General features: G+C 41.9%; 2 protein-coding genes across 4 annotated transcripts; one reads left to right on the forward strand and one right to left on the reverse strand.

The window, feature by feature from the left end:
• The first annotated feature begins 315 nt into the window (after positions 1-315).
• Positions 316-10,358, forward strand: LOC109896263 (zinc finger protein ZFMSA12A-like). 2 transcript variants are annotated; one of them, XM_031831494.1, is made up of 9 exons: positions 316-448; positions 3,316-3,518; positions 3,624-3,713; positions 3,932-4,027; positions 4,485-4,595; positions 4,706-4,829; positions 6,348-6,558; positions 8,191-8,240; positions 8,353-10,358. In XM_031831494.1, exons 1-9 carry the CDS (start codon positions 391-393, stop codon positions 9,465-9,467), a joined length of 2,058 nt encoding a protein of 685 aa, XP_031687354.1. In that variant the 5' UTR covers positions 316-390; the 3' UTR covers positions 9,468-10,358. The 2 variants fall into 2 exon arrangements, with proteins under 2 accessions (XP_031687354.1, XP_031687355.1); XM_031831495.1 differs by having other exon boundaries at positions 320-448; positions 3,390-3,518.
• A 3,297-nt stretch (positions 10,359-13,655) lies between these two features.
• On the reverse strand, positions 13,656-23,090 carry LOC109896564 (zinc finger and SCAN domain-containing protein 2). 2 transcript variants are annotated; one of them, XM_020490811.2, is made up of 9 exons: positions 22,868-23,090; positions 21,942-22,144; positions 19,756-19,848; positions 19,553-19,648; positions 19,197-19,307; positions 18,872-18,992; positions 18,187-18,760; positions 15,976-16,037; positions 13,656-15,880 (listed from the first exon to the last, which is right to left on the reverse strand). In XM_020490811.2, the coding sequence occupies exons 1-9, from the start codon at positions 22,878-22,880 to the stop codon at positions 14,529-14,531; spliced, it is 2,625 nt and encodes an 874-aa protein (XP_020346400.1). In that variant the 5' UTR covers positions 22,881-23,090; the 3' UTR covers positions 13,656-14,528. The 2 variants fall into 2 exon arrangements, with proteins under 2 accessions (XP_020346400.1, XP_020346401.1); XM_020490812.2 differs by having other exon boundaries at positions 14,326-15,880; positions 21,942-22,070; positions 22,868-23,069.
• Positions 23,091-23,108: the final 18 nt, after the last annotated feature.

Genomic DNA, 23,108 nt, shown 5'->3' on the forward strand with positions numbered 1-23,108 from the left:
TTCACAATCACAGCATGAGGAAGTGATTAGTAGGCATACTATTTTAGACAGATATGGTCTATAATGGTATGATGATGTAGATGTCTCATGTTAGTCTACAATGCCCTTGTTACAGATGTCTTAGACCTCTTATTATACTAATGATGAAGTTAATGGTTACATGTAAATATAGTTAGTAATAACTAAAATGCAGATTGTATTGGCAATAATCAAGTTCATAAATACATATATTGAATAACTTGATAGTTAAATATTACACATTTAGCATAATTGATGACTTTTATTTTGAAGACATTTTGGACACTGACGTTAAAATAGTACTTGGTGGCAAAGGTTTCACATCCTCTTCTATGGTGGTAACATTAGCTAGCTAGATTTACTTTCTGTCTCATGCGGCGCTCACTAGCTAAGGTAGCTAAGATATTGATTGGCACATGGGCCATAATGGGTATGTATACGGTATTGGTGGTAACTTGCAAGATTAGAAAACAATATTGTGTGTTTGCTAGCTAGCTTTCTAACCTAGGTGGGCGTAAAAACCAGGTCGCTAGCTAGCTATGACCAGGGTCGTATAAGAACAAACCGTAGCTAAACGTTTTGCAACGGAACATCTAAACGAGCGTTTCTAATTGGACAAATTCGGGTCGTCGCTCCACGTTTCGGTCAGTTTTCTAGCACTTGGTGTCTAGCGAAAACGACTCGGACATCAAGGAAGTAGCTGGATATCTAGCTAGCTATTGTGCCGTTTCTAGCAAAACCTCTTGTATATCTAACGTTGGCTAGCTGTGCCTTTCGATATTTTTTATTAAGCAGTAAGACCGAAAGGTTGTGGTATATGGCCAATATACCACGGCTAAGGGCTGTTTTTATTTTATTTATTTATTTAACCTTTATTTAACCAGGTAGGCAAGTTGAGAACAAGTTCTCATTTACAATTGCGACCTGGCCAAGATAAAGCAAAGCAGTTCGACAGATAAAACGACACAGAGTTACACATGGAGTAAAAACAAACATACAGTCAATAATGCAGTATAAACAAGTCTATATACAATGTGAGCAAATGAGGTGAGAAGGGAGGTAAAGGCAAAAAGGGCCATGATGGCAAAGTAAATACAATATAGCAAGTAAAATACTGGAATGGTAGTTTTGCAATGGAAGAATGTGCAAAGTAGAAATAAAAAATAATGGGGTGCAAAGGAGCAAAATAAATAAATAAATAAAAATTAAATACAGTTGGGAAAGAGGTAGTTGTTTGGGCTAAATTATAGGTGGGCTATGTACAGGTGCAGTAATCTGTGAGCTGCTCTGACAGTTGGTGCTTAAAGCTAGTGAGGGAGATAAGTGTTTCCAGTTTCAGAGATTTTTGTAGTTCGTTCCAGTCATTGGCAGCAGAGAACTGGAAGGAGAGGCGGCCAAAGAAAGAATTGGTTTTGGGGGTGACTAGAGAGATATACCTGCTGGAGCGTGTGCTACAGGTGGGAGATGCTATGGTGACCAGCGAGCTGAGATAAGGGGGGACTTTACCTAGCAGGGTCTTGTAGATGACATGGAGCCAGTGGGTTTGGCGACGAGTATGAAGCGAGGGCCAGCCAACGAGAGCGTACAGGTCGCAATGGTGGGTAGTATATGGGGCTTTGGTGATAAAACGGATTGCACTGTGATAGACTGCATCCAATTTGTTGAGTAGGGTATTGGAGGCTATTTTGTAAATGACATCGCCAAAGTCGAGGATTGGTAGGATGGTCAGTTTTACAAGGGTATGTTTGGCAGCATGAGTGAAGGATGCTTTGTTGCGAAATAGGAAGCCAATTCTAGATTTAACTTTGGATTGGAGATGTTTGATATGGGTCTGGAAGGAGAGTTTACGGTCTAACCAGACACCTAAGTATTTGTAGTTGTCCACGTATTCTAAGTCAGAGCCGTCCAGAGTAGTGATGTTGGACAGGCGGGTAGGTGCAGGTAGCGATCGGTTGAAGAGCATGCATTTAGTTTTACTTGTATTTAAGAGCAATTGGAGGCCACGGAAGGAGAGTTGTATGGCATTGAAGCTTGCCTGGAGGGTTGTTAACACAGTGTCCAAAGAAGGGCCGGAAGTATACAGAATGGTGTCGTCTGCGTAGAGGTGGATCAGGGACTCACCAGCAGCAAGAGCGACCTCATTGATGTATACAGAGAAGAGAGTCGGTCCAAGAATTGAACCCTGTGGCACCCCCATAGAGACTGCCAGAGGTCCGGACAGCAGACCCTCCGATTTGACACACTGAATTCTATCAGAGAAGTAGTTGGTGAACCAGGCGAGGCAATCATTTGAGAAACCAAGGCTGTCGAGTCTGCCGATGAGGATATGGTGATTGACAGAGTCGAAAGCCTTGGCCAGATCAATGAATACGGCTGCACAGTAATGTTTCTTATCGATGGCGGTTAAGATATCGTTTAGGACCTTGAGCGTGGCTGAGGTGCACCCATGACCAGCTCTGAAACCGGATTGCATAGCAGAGAAGGTATGGTGAGATTCGAAATGGTCGGTAATCTGTTTGTTGACTTGGCTTTCGAAGACCTTAGAAAGGCACGGTAGGATAGATATAGGTCTGTAGCAGTTTGGGTCAAGAGTGTCCCCCCCTTTGAAGAGGGGGATGACCGCAGCTGCTTTCCAATCTTTGGGAATCTCAGACGACACGAAAGAGAGGTTGAACAGGCTAGTAATAGGGGTGGCAACAATTTCGGCAGATAATTTTAGAAAGAAAGGGTCCAGATTGTCTAGCCCGGCTGATTTGTAGGGGTCCAGATTTTGCAGCTCTTTCAGAACATCAGCTGAATGGATTTGGGAGAAGGAGAAATGGGGAAGGCTTGGGCGAGTTGCTGTTGGGGGTGCAGTGCTGTTGTCCGGGGTAGGAGTTTCACACGACGCAACGCGGAGTGCCTGGATACAGCCCATGGCAATATTGGCAATATACCACAAAACCCCTGAGGTGCCTTATTACAATTATAAGCTGGTTTCCAAGGTAATTAGAGCAGTAAAAATACATATTTTATAATCCTGTGGTATATGGTCTGATATACCACGGCTGTCAGCCAATCAGCATTCAGGGTTCCATCCACCAAGTTTATAATATGTTATTGACTAGCTAGCCAGCTATTATTATGTTATTGAGTGTCCACATGCGCATTTGGCACAAGCTATTGTCTGCTGGGATTGTTATGAAATTTGTTATGACAATGTTATTATGACATAACGGTAGCTAAGATGTGCATAGCTAAACATAATTGATTTAACTAGCCATCTAATAGTAACACACTGTGCTTTTCACATTATAGATTCCCCCATCCCTCTCTCCTCCCTGCGCCTTTTGGTCCCACCTCTACGACTGATGTCTGCATTTATGTGGCAGGTATCACAACAGAGGGCCATTAAGCACTATGGAAAATTAGAGGAGTTTGTGACCGTGGTAACACAAACTGTCCCAGAACTTATGACTGACAGACAGAGGACCCTCCTTATTTTGGGGCTGAGAGCAAGGGTAAGACAATTCTTTCTAATCTTTCATACAGGATCACTTCATTTGGTGAAGTGCAGAGAATAGTTTTATGCAAAGTATCAGACTCCATCACCACTTTTCTTCCAGGTAACTTTGGGGCGATTTTCTGCTGAACACCCTGTCAGCCTCCAAACCCTCCTTTATTCTATAAAGTCTTCTCAACTTGCACAGGTTCAGGTTGGTAAATCAAATGTCATAGTGCAATGTCAGGATTTGAACTTTTTTTCCCCTGCTGGACACTTAAATGAGAATTAACACCCTGATAATTCAGCCACATTTAAATCAAGACCTTAAGAGTGTTGGTATGGACACTTGTGTTCCATTTGTCACCCCCTTTAACACCAAGTCTAAAAATGACCGTCCGGTTTCAGTGTGTTTTCCACATTGTTTTACAGTCCTATGATGCAGGCATGGAATCACCTGAAGCTAACTTCGCCAAGCTCACCCAAAGCTTGATTACAGACCCAGTTGAGCGTGAACACTTCGTTCAAGTAAGTAGCAGCTTGTCAAGCTTGTCTTGAACCTGTTTTAGTTTAACATTTTCTTTAGCCTGACTCAACCTAATAATAATTTATTTTGCTTATATAGCGCTTCTCATTACAAAATGGAATCTCAAAACGCTTCAAAAGCAAAACAAACCGGCACAGCAAATATTCAAAATGGAAAGTGAATGGTGTCTAGTCAGCTTCAGATAGTTGAGGCAGTTTGGAAAGGCAGTCTTTGCCATATGGCTTGACTGGATCGATGGTACAGCCAGAGAGAACCTAGTAATAATGTCCTTGAAAAATTGCATTTTGTTGTATGATAAGTCATAACTAGTAGACTCTGGCAAGAGAGAAGAAAAAGACTTGGCACCCAAAGTAGGATCATGCAGGGTCTCCCAACCAATCATTAAGTAGGCTAACCGTTTTCCTTTTGCATTATCTCACTGACTCTCCATCTTTTCAGGTGGTGTTCCTTGAGGAATTCAGACCTGATTTTGACAAAGCACTTCAGGAACTGGTCTGTGACTTCCTCACTAGGTTGGAAGAGCTGCTTACACTACCAGACTTTAAGCAGGTGCAGAATCACTTTCGTAAGATTGTCTTGAGACAACAGCATTCAAATGAACAACTGTAGTTGGCCTGGAATCTATTTTGGCATTTTATTTGTGTCCCTCTTTTCCCTAGACTGCATTGTTGCTGAGTGCTGGCTCCTCTGGCCTGGATGAATGCCTGCAGTCTTTCTCTCACTCAGAAGATCTCCAGTTTCTGCTCCAGAATTACAAACAATGCCGAACATTGTACACAAACAGTAAGTTCATAGAAAATAATATTTTTTTTATGCAGCATTTTAGCACAACATGGTCAGATAAGGTTTATTGATGTAACAACTGCATCTGAGGATCAATCCATCAAATTTATTTATAAAGCCCTTCTTACATCAGCTGATGTCACAAAGTGCTGTACAGAAACCCAGCCTAAAACCCCAAACAGCAAGCAATGCAGGTGTAGAAGCACGATGGCTACAAAAAACTCCCTAGAAAGGCCTTAACCTAGGAAGAAACCTAGAGAGGAACCAGGCTATGAGGGGTGGCCAGTCCTCTTCTGGCTATGCTGGTTGGAGATTATAGCAGAACATGGCCAAGTTGTTCAAATGTTCATAGATGACCAGCAGGGTCAAATAATAATAATCACAGTGGTTGTAGAGGGTGCAACAGGTCAGCACCTCAGGAGTAAATGTCAGTTGGCTTTTCATAGCCGATCATTCAAAGTATCTCTGCCGCTCCTGCTGTGTCTAGAGAGTTGAAAGCAGCAGGTCTGGGACAGTTAGCACGTCCTGTGAACAGGTCAGGGTTCCATAGCCGCAGGCAGAACAGTTGAAACTGAAGCAGCAGCACGACCAGATGGACTGGGGACAGCAAGGAGTAATCAGGCTAGGTTGTCCTAGGACTCAGGTCCTCAGAGAGAGAGAGAGAGAGAGAAAGAAAGAAAGAAGGAAAGAGAAAAAGACAGAGAATTAGAGAGAGCATACTTAAATTCACACAGGACACCGGATAAGACCGTAGAAATACTCCAGATATAACAGACTGACCCTAGCCCCCCGACACAAACTATTGCAGCATAAATACTGGAGGCTGAGACCGGAGGGGTCGGGAGACACTGACAATACCCCCAGACAGAGCCAAACAGGCAGGATATAACCCCACCCACTTTGCCAAAGCACAGCCCCCACACCACTAAAGGGATACCTTCAACCACCAACTTACCATCCTGAGACAAGGCCGGGTATTGCCCACAAAGATCTCCCCCACAGCACAAACCCCAAGGGGGGGCGCCAACCCGGACAGGAAGATCATGTCAGTGACTCAACCCACTCAAGTGACGCACCCCTCCTAGGGACGGCATGGAAGACCACCAGTAAGCCAGTGACACAGCCCCTGTAATAGGGTTAGAGGCAGAGAATCCCAGTGGAGAGAGGGGAACCGGCCAGGCAGAGACAGCAAGGGCGGTTCGTTGCTCCAGTGCCTTTCCGCTCACCTTCACACTCCTGGGCCAGACTACACTCAATCATAGGACCTACTGAAGAGATGAGTCTTCAATAAAGACTTAAAGGTCGAGACTGAGTCGGCATCTCTCACATGGATTCCATAAAAAATGTGATTTATGTGCAGGAACTTCCTCTCACCATGTTCCTTACCTTTCTTGTTCATTTTGAATGGATTAGCCAAATAATAAACAATTTGACAGATTAAAATGTAAATGAGGGATATTCAGAACAGCCTGGCAGATATTTAATTTATTTTTAATGTATTTGTTTTTGTCTGTGCAGTTTCCTCCTCTGACATTCCTCAGGAATCAGATATTGAATCTGATGCCTTCCCTGACCAGTTAAACCGTACCAATCTGGACACTGGTGTGGCTATGAGGACAGCACATTTAGTGGCAATGGGGAGCACAAGAGATATTATAGGCTGCGATGAAACCTGTGATGAAGCGAATGAAGATGACATAGATGTAGAGGACGAGTCAGCACAGAAAAGGTACAGTGCCTTCAGAAAGTATTCACACCCCTTGACTTTTTCCAAATGTTGTTGTGTTACAGCCTGAATTTAAAATGGATTAAATTAAGATGTTTTGTCACTGGCCTACACATAATACCCCACAATATCAATGTTAAATGATGTTTTTAGACATTTTTTCAAATGAAAAGCTGAAATGTCTTGAGTCATTAAGTATTTCACCCCTTTTGTTATGGCAAGCCTAAATAAGTTCAGGAGTAAAAATTTGCTTAACAAGTCACATAAGAAGTTGCATGGACTCACACTGTGTGCAATAAGTGTTGAACATAATTTTTCAATGACTACCTCATCTCTGTACCCCACACTTACAATTATTTGTTAGGTCCCTCAGTTAATTTCAAACACAGATTCAACCACCAAGACTTGGTATTGGTAGATGGGTACAAATAAAATAAAAAGCAGACATTGAATATCACTTTGAGCACGGTGAAGTTATTAATTATACTTTGGGTCGTGTATCAATACACCCAGTCAGTACAAAGATACTGGCGTCTACTCAGTTGCTGGAGAGAAAGAAAACCGCCAATGGTGAATATATGGTGAATATAAAACAGTTGCAGAGTTTAATGGCTGTGATAGGAGAAAACTGGGGATGGACAACAACATTGTAGTTACTCTACAATACTAACCTTGACAGAGTGAAAAGAAGGAAGCCTGTACAGAATAAAAATATTCCAAAACATGCATTATGCTTGGCCTACCGAATGGCGCAGCTGCCTAAGGCAATGCATCGCAGTGCTAGAGGCGTCACAATCGGCCGTGATCGGGGGAGTCCCAGAGGGCGGCGCACAATTGGCCCAGCGTCATCCGGGTTAGGGAAGGGTTTGGCCAGGCGTGCTTTACAAGTAGGCCGTCATTGTAAATGAGAATTTGTTCTTTACTGACTTGCCTAGTTAAATAAAGGTTAAATAAACAATTAAAAAACAAGGCACTAAAATAATACTTACTCAGTACCACTCTCCATATTTTCAAGCATACTGTTAGCTGCATCATGTTATTATAGGTATGCTTGTAATCATTGGGGACTGGGGAGTTTTTCAAGATAAAAAGTAAACGGAATGGAGCTAAGCACAGGCAACATTATAGAGGAAAACCAGGTTCAGTCTGCTTTCCACAAGACACTTGGAGATGCAGGACAATAACCTAAAACACAAGACAAAATCCACACTGAAGTTGCTTACCAAGAAGACTGTGAATGTTCTGGAGTGGCCGAGTTACAGTTTTGACTTACAGCTGTAATTGCTGCTAAAGGTGCTTCTACAAGGTATTGACTCAGGGGTGTGAATACGTATGTAAATTAATTATTTCTGTATATAATTTAATACATTTGCAAACATTTCGAAAAATATGTTTTCACTTTGTCATTATGGGGTATTGTGTGTAGATGGGCGAGAATATTTTTTATTTAATCCATTTTAAATTCAGGCTGTAACAACAAAATGTGGAATAAGTCAAGTGGTGTGAATATTTTGAGACCCTGTATGTGAGAATTAATTTATACATTTTTGTTGTTTTAAACAGTGCATTAAACAACTTTACCACTTGACTTAGTAATGGTCATCAATTTGCATGTCTGTTTTGTGCCTTTCACAGGGCTGGTTCTGGTCTTTCTCCTACCAGTGTCATGCAAGGTGGTGATACAGGTGAGACCTCACAAACTTTTAGCCAAGTACATTTACCCTTTGGAAAGCCGCAGCTGACCATTGTGGGGCAATGGAAGGGGAAACGTCAATGTTTTTATTCATTTTTCCACAGACCCAGTTGCAGGGGTATCGTTTCAGGTGTTGACTCCTCTTTCTTCAGCTTCAAATGAGTGTGCCCCATCTACTTCCAGTTCATCACACATGAACATTTTCCACCAGTGTCCCCAGTGTGGGAAGTGCTTTAATTATCAGTCTCAACTTGTCCAACATCAGCAAATTCACTGTGGGGATAATCCATACAAGTGTTCCAACTGCGGGAATAGATTCAAATTCTTTACAAGTCTGTCAAACCATAAGAGGATGCAATGTGTGGGCACTGCCTTTAGCTGTCCCAAGTGCTGGAGAGAGTTTGGTTCTCTGCGTGAGAAATTGAGACACCAATGTCCACACAACGAATCCATGTCCATCTGTCCACAGAGCGGGAAGAGTTTTAAGACATCACCACAATATCCATTCCAGTGTCGTCACTGTGCAAGGAGCTTTCCCGAATCGAATCAACTGGACGCCCACGAAAAAAGTCACAGTGTCGTCCAAACGCTTGACTGTCACAAATGTGGCATTACCTTCAGCAACTTGCCCAGTCTAGTGCACCACGTGGAAGCCCACAAGAGGTCGGATCTGAGGCCATCGTCGCACCTTCCAAAGAAGAAAGGATTGCAGCTTCCGAGAACACATCATTGCCACCAATGTGGAAAGTCCTTCGTAACAAACCGTCGCCTCAAGGATCACATGCGCACTCATATGAATTATCGTCCCTTTTCCTGCTCCTACTGTGGGAAATGTTTCACTCAGAAAGGTAATCTCACTGTGCACATAAGGCTCCACACAGGGGAGAGACCGTACATGTGCTCTGTGTGTGGGAAGGCGTTTCCATCAGGAGGGGATCTGCAGGTACACCAGCGCTTTCACACTGGGGAGAGACCTTACCAATGCAAAGAGTGTGACAAACGTTTTTTTAAGTCGAGCCATTTAGTGGTCCATATGCGTGGGCATAGGGGAGAGCGTCCCTACACTTGTAATGAATGTGGGAGGGGTTTTATCCGGAGAACTTGCTTAAAAAAACATTTGCTCGTTCATTCAGGGGAGAGGCCATATTCATGTCTTCGTTGCCCGAATACTTACAAACGCAGTTCACACCTGAACTATCACATGAAGAAAAATCATTGAAAGATGTAGTGTATTTACAATATGTTTTTTTTTTGGTAGAGCTTTTGTAATAGTGGCATTAGTGGAGATGCAGGAAGTACTCCCAGTACCAAACTAATTTATCATATCCTCAACACTTTAAAGCCTTGTTTCCCAGTTCAAGGGGAAGTTCAGTAATTTACAGCTTGACGATTCCTCATCCTTTAAGTAGTCTATGGGCCAGGAGACACTGTAATCTGTGCTTCAGTTTTCTTTAAACAGACACTACAAACTAACAAGCTAACGTGAGCCTCCACTAGCTGATAATCAATGGAAGTGATATGGGGCATCCATGAAATGTTTTTAAAAAAAGTTTTTTAAATTGCTACATTTTGCTAATTTAAAACCAAATATTGGTTTTACATTTAGAACAATTGCATAATTGACCCCATCACTCCCTTTGATTTATAGTTATAGGTGTTTAAAATTAGCTTAAGTTTGTAGTGGCTGCTTAAAGAAAACTGAACCATAGATTACAGGTTTTCCTGGCCCATAGACTACTTTCAAGGTGATGAACCATCTAAAAATAAGTTGTTAAATAGTGAACTTGCCCTTTTTAAAAATCACTGCATAATAGTTGAGGATGCAAATATGTACATAAGCCACTGGTTGAGGCTGTACCATCTGTTTGTTTACGTAATGATATATGGAGTTTTGGTGAAACTGTTTAAATGTTCAGCACCTGGATTTATTTCCATGGTGATATAGTGATTTATTGTTCTGTTGAATGCAGTATAATCGGCAGAATCTACTCTTCTGTAATTTAGTTATGCATTAATATATCAATAAACATATCCATCTAAAAATGCCAACCGTTTAGCCTTTGTGTAAACGTTGTGTCATTCCAAAACATTAAAGTAGATGAATGATTGAGTCAAGCATTTTTATAATCATTACATGCTGGTGTGCTCCCATCTGGCACTGGCTTACAGGGTTATCGTACAGGTGACTGTTCAGAACTGGGACGCGACTGCCCTAGATGTCCTGGGTGGACCAGAGGGCCCCCGACTGGGCCTCGTGCAATCAAACAAGCCAAAGCTCAGAAGGACGGGTAACTGCCAACATACAGGAAACACTTGAGTAAATGAGGGATACAAAGTCAATTGAAAGCTGTTGCTTCCACACAGGTGTGGTTCCCGAATTAATTAAGCAATTCACATCCCATCATGCTTAGCGTCATGTATAAAAATTCCCAGTTGCCCATTATTTTGGCTACAATGGCTAGAAGAGATCTGTGACTTTGAAACAAGGATTTCAAAGAAGCATAGGGGGTTTAAAGGGTGTGTCTCACCAGATCTCAACACAATTGAACACTGAGACAGGGTTAATCACCACCAGCAACAAAAACCCAAATTGTGGAATTTCTTGAGCAAGAATGGTGTCACATTCTTCCAATAGAGTTCCAGACACTTGTTGAATCTATGGCAAGGGGCATTGAAGCTGTGCTGGCAGGCCCAAAGCCCTATTAAGACACTATGTTTCGTTTTAGGAAGTTACCTCTATCTTCCTTTGCTTCTATCAGTAACATGTTATCACTTTGCAGTGGGTAAAACATGAGCTGAAACAGATATCTTTATCGCCCCATCCAGAAACATGATTCCATCAGCACAGTTCACATAGGCTGTGTAGACACAGGCAGCCCAATTCTGATCTTTTTTCCCACTAATTGGTCTTTTGACCAATCACCAATCTTTTTCAGAGCTGATCTGATTGGTCAAAAGACTCATTAGTGAAAAAAATATTAATTTGTCTGCCTGTGTAAATGCAGACATACAGGTTTCACAGGGTTCTTCCAAGTTGTTTACTACAGCGGAAGTGTTTTTTTTAGTTTACCCACCTTTGAGGAAAAAGTCATTGAAATTATAGGGTGTGTTACTTTTTTCACCGTGACCGGCGATCAAGGTTTACCCATCTATTTGTTTTGCCACTACATTACATGCAGATGAGCTTCAAGTTGGGACTGAGTCCTCCAGCTGGGGGGTAGTGTCTCATCCAGACCTGACACTATGGACCTCAGGACCAGTTTCCTAGAAGGGTGATATCTTCTGTGTGGATAAAATAAATACAATTCTTCGTCACGATGTTAAAGTAATGCTGGTGATTGTATTGAACACCCAGAAAGGTAAAGGTATGAGATACATCGCTACTCTGCTACAGAATGTTTGTCATTTCTTATTCCTGATGTTCTTCACTGTGTGTCAATCTTGCAAATGGTCTCATTGAAGTGATTTCTGCAAATGAAACAATATACACAAAGTGGTGGGGGCATTTTCTAACCTTCAGAAAGCTTACCTGGTCATGTGATACAAATAAAAACTTGCAGACTTGAATACCTTTGCAGTTGCACTGTAAGAGTTGGTTGTGTATTATATCAAATCTACTGTTTTCACTAACAATTATAGTTCTGAATCAACAGAACCCAGTTTTTCAAACGTTATCTATTCTATCGGATAGGTTGAAATGCATAGAAATATAATGAATAGAACGGACTAATCATTGACTTGAATGGGGACTCCTGTTCTATTCATTATATTTCTATGAAATCCATATAGATCTTTTTTAAACTGGGCCCAGGGCTGACATACTGGTAATGACCCACAAACAAAATAACTAAAATCCAATCAGATATCATCAGAGCCTACAAAAACAATATTTTCTAGATATCTCAATCCAACATAATAAAGTGGGCTTGGGAGGACATTCCCAAGCAATCAGACATTTTCAATCCACAGTCAATGGGGAATGTGGCCGTTTGACAGGCATTTTAATAATAAGGCATAGAAATTTTACGTCTCCCCAACCGTTTGTGTTTTTTGTTAGTTTATTTACGTTTTTTGTAACTTGTCTTTTTACTTATTGTGTACATAATGTTGCCGCTACCGTCTCTTATGATTAAAAATAACTTCTGGACATCAGGACTGCAATTACTCACCACGGACTGGCAGGACCATGTGCACAACACCATAGTGCCTGTGTCCAAGAACACTTAAGGTAACCTGCCTAAATGACTACCGACCCGTAGCACTTACGTCTGTAGCCATGAAGTGCTTTCAAAGGCTGGTCATTGCTCACATCAACACCATTTTCCCAGAAACTCTAGACCCACTCTAATTTGCATACCGCCCCAACAGATCCACAGGTGCCACTAGGTAGTGGAGTAGGAAGCTATGGAGCAACTAGTTAATGGTGTAGGGAGCTATGGAGCCACAAAGTAGTGCAGCTGCCCAGTGACACAAGCCTACCAGACAAGCTAAACTACTTCTATGCATACTGCCCCAAGAGGCTTCTTAACAGTTTCTACCCCCAAGCCATAGGACTCCTGAACACCTAATTAAATGGCTACCCAGACTATTTGCATTGCCCCCTCTTCCCTCTCTTTTACACCACAGCTACTTTTTTATCATCTATGCATAGTCACTTTAATTCTACCCACAGGGGCGGCAGGGTAGCCTAGTGGTTAGAGCATTGGCCTAGTAACCGAAAGTTCAAGTTCAAATCCCTGAGCTGACAAGGTACAAACCTGTCGTTCTGCCCCTGAACAGGCAGTTAACCCACTGTTCTAAGGCCGTCATTGAAAATAAGAATTTGTTCTTAACTGACTTGCCTAGTTAAATAAAAGGTTTTTAAAAAATGTATATATTACCTCAATTAATTGGTGCCCCCGCACATTGACTCTGTACCGGTACCCCCCTGTATATATTCTTGCTATTGTTATTTTACTACTGCTCTTTAATTACTTGTTCATTTTATTTTTGATTCTTATCCATACTTATTTATTTTTACTGCATTGTTGGTTAGGGGCTCATAAGTAAGCATTTCACTGTAAGGTCTACAAGTTGTATTTGATTTGAAATTAATATTTGGCTGCATTTACACAAGTAGCCAATTCTGATATTTTTTCCACTAACTGGTCTTTTGACCAATCACAGATCTTTTTCAGAGCTGATCGGATTGGTCAAAATACCAGTTAGAGGAAAACGTATCAGAATTGGGCTGTCATCTCAGCCTTTGCAGCAGGAACTCCATACATGGGCATAGGACAGTCACCATGACACAGTTACCTCACACACTAGGGGCAGGTTCAGTACGTCACAAGTTAGTTTTGGAACTTTCAGATATAAATATGTAATGTAAAACAAACATGCTGCTCTGACAAGGAATCATGTCGGCTCTATTTCTATATGCAAAGTTTTAAAATTCAAAAGGCACTCTCACATCTGAGCTAACATTTTTGCAGGTGCATGGTAACAATTGAATAAAATGAGAAAAAAGTAGAAACCCGCACACTGCAAAGTTTGGCAACTGAAAGTGGCCCTGCATGCACATGACCATAAGCCATAATTACACCTCACACACCTGCATACAAGTTTAAGTTTAACAATAAAAAACAGGGAATTGCTCAAATACCTACTACCTCCATGTGGAAATGTAGATGACATTTGTAGCAGTTTAAGTGTTGAAATTATAATCTAAACAGTAATATATAAAAGTTTAATAAACAATATTTACATTTACGTACACACCTGTTTGTGTATTTTTAATTAAGCCAAATGCTTATTACATATAGAATAGGTAAGGTAGAATATAATAAATTAAGCCTACTGTAACAGCTTTCATTTGCATAGAAGAAAAAGAATACAGTTGTATTTCAAAGTTCAAATATTGTCTTCAGTTTTTGTTACATTCAAAATAAACTGACTCAAACCACAAACGTCCAGAGAGAAGCAGGCCCAAACGTCCAGAGAGAAGCAGGCCCAAACGTCCAGAGAGAAGCAGGCCCAAGCTAGAAAGTATCATAAAATGGCTCATTTCTATGACACATACTGTAACTTGAAAGAGGTTATTTTATATTTTGAAATGTTTATTTTCCATACATGTTGGCAGTAATGTACACAAACTACAGTTTCACAAAAAGGCATGGTGAGCATGGTTTTCAGTTATAGATTGACGTTATTCAGCATAAGACATTGACAGACAGTGAAACAGCAATCCATGTAACGCTTTTCAGAATGAAACCAAAACAGGAAAACACACCGGACTCTCTCAAGTGTGTGTTTGTAGGTGTCTCTTCAAGTGTGTGAGACGGGTGTAACTTTTTACACAGTGATGGCATGGGTATGGCCTCTCTCCTGTATGGGTGAATTGATGTTTAGTTAAGACAGAGCTCTGCGCAAAACTCTTTCCACACTCAGGGCAGGTGTAGGGGCGCTCTCCTGTGTGACTGCGTATGTGAACCGTCAAATGACTTGACACTGTGAAGGCCTTTCCACAAACTGTGCACCTGTAAGGTTTCTCTTTGGTGTGAGAGCGCTCATGCTTCTGCAGGTCACCGACTGAGCAAAACCCTTTCTTGCACCGAGAGCAGATGTGAGGTCTCTCCCCCGTGTGAATCCTTGTGTGCACAGTAAGATTAGCCAACTGAGAGAAACACTTCCCACAGTAAGAGCAGCTGTATGGACGCTCGCCCGTGTGAGTCCGCATGTGTGACGTCAGCTGACTTTTGGAGATATACTGCTTATTACAACGAGGACATGTGTGGGGTTTCTCCCCCGTGTGTGTCCGTTGGTGGAGTACAAGTGTGGCTAAGGCACCAAAGCACTTTCCACACGCATCACACTGATGGGGTTTGTCCACTGCATGAGTTTTTTGGTGGATCTTCAGCTCAACTGACCCAAAGAATTTGTCTTCACAGTGTCGACAGTTGAAGAGAGGTTCACGAGAGTGAGTTTGCTGGTGACTCTTTAGTTCGGAGCGGGAACTGCAACTCCGTCCACAATCCGTACAGTTGAGCTGTGCCCTATGTGTCCTCTTATGTTGGAGCCGTTCACTTAAAGATCCAAATGTTTTCCCACACTTGGAACAAGCATACCCCCCCTCCAATGAATGGGTCCTGTTGTGCCTGGTTAGGCTCGACAGGAACTTGAAACGTTTTTCACAGAGAGAGCAGTTGAACGACGGCGTCACACTATGTGTTTGCTGGTGCTTTCGCAAATCAGAAGTCGTCTGGCAACTCTTTCCACACAACAGACATTTGAGGGACTTGTGAGTAGATAAGTGTTTGAACCGCTCGCGGAGAGATCTGAAACTCTCTCCGCACTTGGGGCAATCGAAGGTCGCATCTAGACAGTGTTTTTGGTGGTGTTTTGAAAGCCCAGTTGAATTACTGAAAGTCTTCCCGCACTGGGTGCATTTGTAGGGTCGATCTCCAGTGTGAATTCGCTGATGCTGAACCAGTTGAGATGGATAGATAAAACACCTTTCACACTGGGAGCACGTGTTGGCAATACGCCGTGCAGTGGACAATGCTTTGGAAAGGGTCTCTGAGGATGGCGATACGTCACCAGGTGGTGGTTGAGCGCAGCTAGACAGCCAAGAAGACTCCCCTGAAGCAGGTTCTGTGGAGAATAAAGCAATAAAATAAATGCCATTGTCTTTGCACAACTATGGAATCCTTGGGGCCCCGTTTACAAGTAAGTTTCAAAAGTCTTACCTTTGTTTTCCTCTTCTGTGTCATCATGGTCTGGAGAAAATGGTCTTGATTCTGCACCAGTCCTGTTAGGGGAGGATCCACAGCACATGTTCAGTTAAATACTAATGCACCACAGTATTAGATAACAGTAGTTTAATATAATGGATTCAAATGTAAAGATGCATGGTGTTGATGGTGTATGTCAAACAAACCTAACCTAACATTTTCCAACAAGATAGAACTGCCAAAGGGGGTGGAGTTGCAATCTACTGCAGAGATAGCCTGCAGAGTCATGTCATACTATCCAGGTCTGTGCCCAAACAATTCGTGCTTCTTCTTTTAAAAATCCACCTTTTCAGAAACACGTCTCTCACCGTTGCCGCTTGTTATAGACCCCCTTCAGCCCCCAGCTGTGTCCTGGACACCATATGTGAATTGATTGCCCCCCATCTATCTTCAGAATTCGTACTGTTAGGTGACCTAAACTAGGACTTGCTTAACACCCTGGCCGTCCTACAATCTAAGCTAGATGCCCTCAATCTCACACAAATTATCAAGGAACCTAACAGGTACAACCCAAAATCCGTAACCATGGGCACCCTCTTAGAGATCATCCTGACCAACTTGCCCTCTAAATACACCTCTGCTGTCTTCAATGAGGATCTCAGCGATCACTGCTTCATTGCCTGCGTGCGTAATGGGTCCGCGGTCAAACGACCACCCCTCATCACTGTCAAACGCTCCCTAAAACACTTCAGCAAGCAGGCCTTTCTAACTGACCTGGCCCGGGTATCCTGGAAGGATATTGACCTCATCCCGTCAGTAGAGGATGCCTGGTTGCTCGTCAAAAGTGATTCCCGCTCCATCTTAAATAAGCATGCCCCATTCAGAAAATGTATAACTAAGAACAGATATAGCCCTTGGTTCACCCCAGACTTGACTTCCCTTGACCAGCACAAAAACATTCTCCATCACGCAAATCCAAACAGCTGATGTTCTGAAAGAGCTGCAAAATCTGGATCCCTTCAAATCAGCTGGGCTAGACAATCTGGAAACTCTCTTTCTAAAATCAACCGCAAAAATGGTTGCAACCCCTGTTACTAGCCTATTCAATCTCTCTTTCGTATCATCTGAGATCCCCAAAGATTGGAAAGCTGCCGCGGTCATCCCCTCTTCAAAAGGTAGAGACAGACCCAAACTGTTATAGACCTATATCCATCCTGCCCTGCCTTTCTAAAATCTTCGAAAGCCAAGTTAATAAACAGATCACCGACCATTTCGAATCCCACCGTACCTTCTCCACTATGCAATCTAGTTTCCGAGCTGGTCATGGGTGCACCTCAGCCACGCTCAAGGTTCTAAACGATATCATAACCGCCATCGATAAAAGACATTACTGTGCAGCCATCTGCATTCTTGGATGAAGTCTATCACAGTGCCATCCGTTTCATCACCAAAGCCTCATTTCTTACCCACTACTGCAACCTCAATGCTCTCGTTGGCTGGCCTTCACTACATATCCGTCGCCAAACCCACTGGCTCCAGGTCATCTATAAGTCTTTGCTAGGTAAAACCCTGCCTTATCTCATCTCACTGGTCACCATAGCAACATCCACCCGTAGCACGAGCTCCAGCAGGTATATTGCACTGGTCATCCCCAACGCCAACACTTCCTTTGGCAGCCTTTCCTTCCAGTTCTCTGCTGCCAATGATTGGAACGAATTGCAAATATCTCTGTAGCTGGAGTCTTATATCTCCCTCTCGAACTTTAAGCATCAGCTGTCAGAGCAGCTTACCGATCACAGTACCTGTACACAGCCAATCCGTAAATAGCACACCTGACTACCTCATCCCCATATTATTACTTACCCTCTTGCTCTTTTGCTCCCCGGTATGTCTACTTGCACATCATCATCTGCACATCTATCACTTCAGTATTAATGCTAAATTCTATTTATTTTTGCCTCTATGGCCTATTTATTGCCTACCTCCCTACTCTTCAACATTTGCACACACTGTACATAGATCTTTCTATTTTATTTTATTTTGTGTTATTGACTGTACGTTTGTTGTTTTTGTCAAACTGCTATGCTTTATCTTGGCCAGGTCGCAGTTGTAAATGAGAACTTGTTCTCAACTGGCCTACCTGGTTAAATAAAGAAATACATATAAATAAATAAATAAAATAAAAACCTAGTTCACAAGCACAATTCCAACACACTTTGCTCTTACGTTTCCTGTGAGGAGTCAAGCAGAGGTGTATCAGAGTTCACACTGGACTCAGCCATCCTCCCTTCTGGGCTCTTTCTAGATCTCTTGGAGGAATTGACTCTGTGGTCCCCTTTTATTTTGAGTGTAAGTTGGGTGCGAAATATGGAGGGTTTTTGAGCCACACTGGAGGTGACCATTGGAGAGTTGGCTGCGAGGTCTGGTGCTCCAGCAGCGCACAGGTCCCCAACAGCCCCTTCACATCTCCTCTGGTCCTTTGCTTCGGAAATAACCCTTCCCACAGCACTTGTGTTTTCATTCTCCTCTTCCACACCTCTCTCTGTGCATTCATCATCATCGCTACCCATGGTAGACACTCGGTCTTCTTTACTGTTCTGGTTTCCATCTAAACGTGCTCTTGATTCTGCCTGTTGATAATCTCTGCTGTCTGACAAAGTTTCCATCTCTCTGCTTACATGGGTAGAGCCTTCCAAGTTAGGCAAGACATCTAATTTGCTGTCAAAGGTATATGCCACTCCCACTGTGGTAGGGAGGGACAGTGAAGCGAGGATGCAGTCTTCTGCCGAGGAGGGAAATGCTGATAGACACAAGAGTAGAGGACAGTAAAGTAAAAAGTCAGTATGTCAGAAAAGTTAACATGTGGCCTGTCACAATGTGTTTCTTGTGATAAAGGAGCTTAGATTATCACGTTTGTCTAACTTTCCACAGCATGTGTGGTGCTGAAGCAGGTATTGCAGGTCCTCTGTGTGAGAAAGAGACTGCAGACACTCATCCGAGGCAGAGGGTACAGCGCTGAGCCAGGATGCAGTCTATGAAGACAGCACCCCCGAAAATGAGAGTGTAACAAAAGCATAGAAATCCTTTTACATCTCAAACATCACTCTCAATGTGTTAAATGCAACATTTTAAAGATGATGATATAACAACAAACATAGACAAAATGGAGCTCATAAAGACTGCAAGACTACATTGAATATCAGGGATATTTACATCTCCCTTGGTTTTCTCTCTACCTGCTTAAGGTCTGGCACTGGTAGCAGATCTTCTAGTCTGGAGAGGAACTGAGAAACAAGTGCTTGCAAAGCTCTGTCAAAATCACAGCCATACACCACAGGGAAATCTGCCTGAGAGGGAGATAGAGAGAGCAAGTGAAAGGCATCACACAATTTGTATGACAGACAAGTACGTCCGCAAACCAAGGATAGATAATATTGATGTTGCTGCCCTTGGCACAGTTGCTATAGCAGAAGGGCAGACTGACCATTCGTCAGAGATGAACTATAAACTTTTTTTGATAATTCAACTGGTTAATAATGTCTGCTATTCAGTGACAAAATGTTGTTATTCACAATTAAGATTTAAGCCATACCTTGAAGAATTGGATCCTCTCGACTGGGTCTTCAAGAAGGTTTTTGGTGAGCTTGAGGAAGTTCTCTTCCAACTCATGCATCTGTGCATCATTATTCTGTAACATAAACCCAACACAATGATACAAAAAGCAGGGCAACCAGAAAATGTGATATATTTGACCCTATATACAGAAAAGTGCAAGAACATACCATACCAACTCACCTGTGAAAGACCACAGGATGAGAATCTGTCAAGATGGATCTTAATTTTGTTGAGGTCTTCTGGATGCTCACCTTGAAACAGCTGAAGAGTTACCTGAAAAATATTAACTGTATCCTTGGCCGTGTCTACACTTGAAGTAGGAAGTTTACATACACTAAGGTTGGTGTCATTAAAACTAGTTTTTCAACCACGCCACAAATTTCTTGTTAACAAACTATAATTTTGGCAAGTCAGACATCTACTCTGTGCATGACAAAAGTAATTTTTCCAAAAATTGTTTACAGATTATTTCACTTATAACTCACTGTATCACAATTTCAGTGGGTCAGAAGTTTACATACACTATGTTGACTGTGCCTTTAAACAGCTTGGAAAATTTCAGAAAATTATGTCATGGCTTTAGAAGCTTCCAATAGGATAATTTACATAATTTGAGTCAATTGGACGTGCACCTGTGGATGTACTTCAAGGCCTACCTTCAAACTCAGTGCCTCGTTGCTTGACATCATGGGAAAATCAAAAGAAACCAAGACCTCAGAAAAATAATTGTAGACCTCCACAAGTCTGGTTCATCCTTGGGAGCAATTTCCAAATGCCTGAAGGTACCACATTTATCTATGCAAACAATAGTGCGCAAGTATAAACTCCATGGGACCACGCAGCCGTCATACCGCTCAGGAAGGAGATGCGTTCTGTCTCCTAGAGATTAACATACTTTGGTGTGAAAAGTGCAAATCAATCCCAGAACAGCAGCAAAGGACCTTGTGAAGGTGCTGGAGGAAACAGGTGCTATATCTACAGTAAAACAAGTCCTATATCGACATAACCTGAAAGGCCGCTCAGCAAGGAAAAAGCTATTGCTCCTATGGTACTATGGTTAACAACTCCACATATGGAAAAAGATTGTACTTTTTGGAGAAATGTCCTCTGGTCTGATGAAACAAAAAGAGAACTGTTTGGAGGAAAAATTGGGAGGCTTGCAAGCCGAAGAACACCATCTCAATAGTGAAGCACGGGGGTGGCAGCATTGTGTTGTGGGGGTGCTTTGCTGCAGGAGGGACTGGTGCACTTCACAAAATAGATGGCATCATGAGGATGGAAAATTATGTGGATATATTGAAGCAACATCAGTCAGGAAGTTAAAGCTTGGTCGCATTATTTTGAAAAATAATGCCCTTTTTTTGGCTAGAGTTATTTGCAATCCCTTTAACTTTGCTTGCTGGCTAGCTACAGTGGTTAGCTGGCTAGTAAGCTACAGTAGTTAACTACTGCCATCAAGTTGTTGTCGTGTTATCATATTTAGCTTATTCCACCGTTTGCAGAATGCATATTGGCATTTGAATATAGCGCAGGAAAAGGGAATTGGGACACATTTAAATGTAGGTGTAGACGCATGATGTGTTCGGATTTCCATGATCAGAATACAAAAACAGCATTAACTGTCAAGTCTACACGGCCTAGCCCTTGATCATGACTCTGTTCAATTATTTTTTATTGATTTAACCTTTATTCATTTAACTTTTAGTACATTACACATAAGTCATTGGATGAAGGTGTCTTCTGTACAGAGTTTTGTTAAGAGCCCCTATGCTCAATCTGAACATTAACACGCATCGCTTGCGGTACGGTTTTGGAAACATAAGGACCTTCTTTCATATTAGTGAGAAATAATAATAATAAAAAAGGTTTAATTGATACACACCTTTATAGGGATAATTATGGTTCCCACACGGCCATATCTCGTTACGGCGCATGTTTACGGAAGACAGAGGGACCAATTGCGCTAATTATCTATCTAGCATACCTGTGTGTAACCGAAGAAGGCCGGCAGAATCGTGTTGAACCTGAAATATACTGTTTGCTGCAACTGTGATAAAGCCGGTTAAAACAGTGTACAGTAAGTTAACATTTTTGCATTTATGAAATTATTTTTGATGTGATATGAAAGTAGAGGGTTTTTTGTTTCTAGAACCATATCACGTAACAATTGAAATCGATTCACGTTTAGATGGTAGTATTTGGCTGTCATAGTCAATCTACCTCTGAAAATAGCATAAGGTCCTTGGACCTTCAGTTGTAACAGTAGGCTCCGTAAGAGTACATCTGGGCTAGACACAGCCCTTCATACACCTGACACATTGTTAAACACATTACTACACCCAGGGTACGTTTCAGAATTTACTTACCCTTGCCCTTAATGCCAGAAGAAGCAATGTCCTCTGTCTGTCAGTTATAAGTTCTGGGACAGTTTGTGTAACCACTGTCACAAACTCCTCTAACTTTCCATAGTGCTTGATGGCCCTCTGATGCGCTACCTGCCACATAAATGCAGACAATAGCCGTAGAGGTGGGACCAAAAGGCGCAGGGAGGAGAAAGGGAGGGGGTAATCTATTGTGTAGAGAAGGATGTACAGTAATATCAGACAGTACAGTATAAAGATAACTGCTTCTCCAATAGAAATCCCTGATCTTGCTTGTAGGAGATGTCATGGCAACGATGGCTAGCTAAGCTCATGCGCAGGAACAAGTCATCGTCTAACGGTGATCTCGCGCCGAACTGCGAATGTCTATCAACCAAAAGGTTGCTAATTCGAATCTCATCAAGGACAACTTTAGCATTATCAACTTTTCAACTACTTACTACTTTTTAGCTACTTTTCAATTACTTAGTATGTTAGCTAACCTTTCCCCAAACCCTTTAACCTAACTCCTAAACTTAACCCTAACGTTAGCCACCAAGCTAGAATTCTTAACATATCATACAGTTGCAAATTCGTAACATATAAGTTTGAAAATGTGTAACATATAATACGTAATATAATACGTAATATTGTACTTCGTAACATGTCATACAAAATGGCTAATGGACGTCCACAAATGATTACATACCATACGAAACTTAACATATCATAATAAACGGCAGGTGTTGATTTACATACAGAATAATACGACATGCTCTGAGACCAGGTTGCAAAGCTAGCTAGCTGGGGCCATATAGACATATAGATCCCTCATATAAAAATAAACTGTGTGCTAAAATAGCTACAATGTCCACGGCAAGTTTGAAGCCATATATAACTAGGCTACCTACAGGAGGCTGTTAGCTACATACCCATAGCATCCATCTTTTGCTGTGTTATAAGTCTGCTAAATGACTGTATCAAGGATGAAAACTGTTTACAGCATTCTGCTGTAAAACTGCAGTATTATTATTAGATGTTGTTCTAAAATGCATGAACAAAACAGAAAGATAAAACGTGTCCTCGAGTATTTAGCTACTTCCGGGTGGGAACGTCCACAAAATTGTCAAAATAAAAGTCCTTTTCGCTGCACGTGTTCTGATCATGAAGTAA

The sequence above is a fragment of the Oncorhynchus kisutch genome, linkage group LG9 (genome assembly GCF_002021735.2).
Source record: "Oncorhynchus kisutch isolate 150728-3 linkage group LG9, Okis_V2, whole genome shotgun sequence".
In the NCBI taxonomy this organism is placed as follows: domain Eukaryota; kingdom Metazoa; phylum Chordata; class Actinopteri; order Salmoniformes; family Salmonidae; genus Oncorhynchus; species Oncorhynchus kisutch.

Excerpts from the sequence above, each read along its gene's own strand:
- LOC109896263 (XM_031831494.1), top strand. The coding sequence starts at position 391 with ATGCGGCGCTCACTAGCTAAGGTAGCTAAGATATTGATTGGCACATGG. Across the intron at positions 4,830-6,347 it reads CCGAACATTGTACACAAACA|TTTCCTCCTCTGACATTCCT; the intron begins GTAAGTTCATAG and ends TTGTCTGTGCAG. Across the intron at positions 8,241-8,352 it reads CATGCAAGGTGGTGATACAG|ACCCAGTTGCAGGGGTATCG; the intron begins GTGAGACCTCAC and ends ATTTTTCCACAG.
- LOC109896564 (XM_020490811.2), bottom strand. Across the intron at positions 19,849-21,941 it reads TTCTGGCATTAAGGGCAAGG|GTAACTCTTCAGCTGTTTCA; the intron begins GTAAGTAAATTC and ends AATATTTTTCAG. Across the intron at positions 18,993-19,196 it reads CAGTGCCAGACCTTAAGCAG|ACTGCATCCTGGCTCAGCGC; the intron begins GTAGAGAGAAAA and ends CTGTCTTCATAG.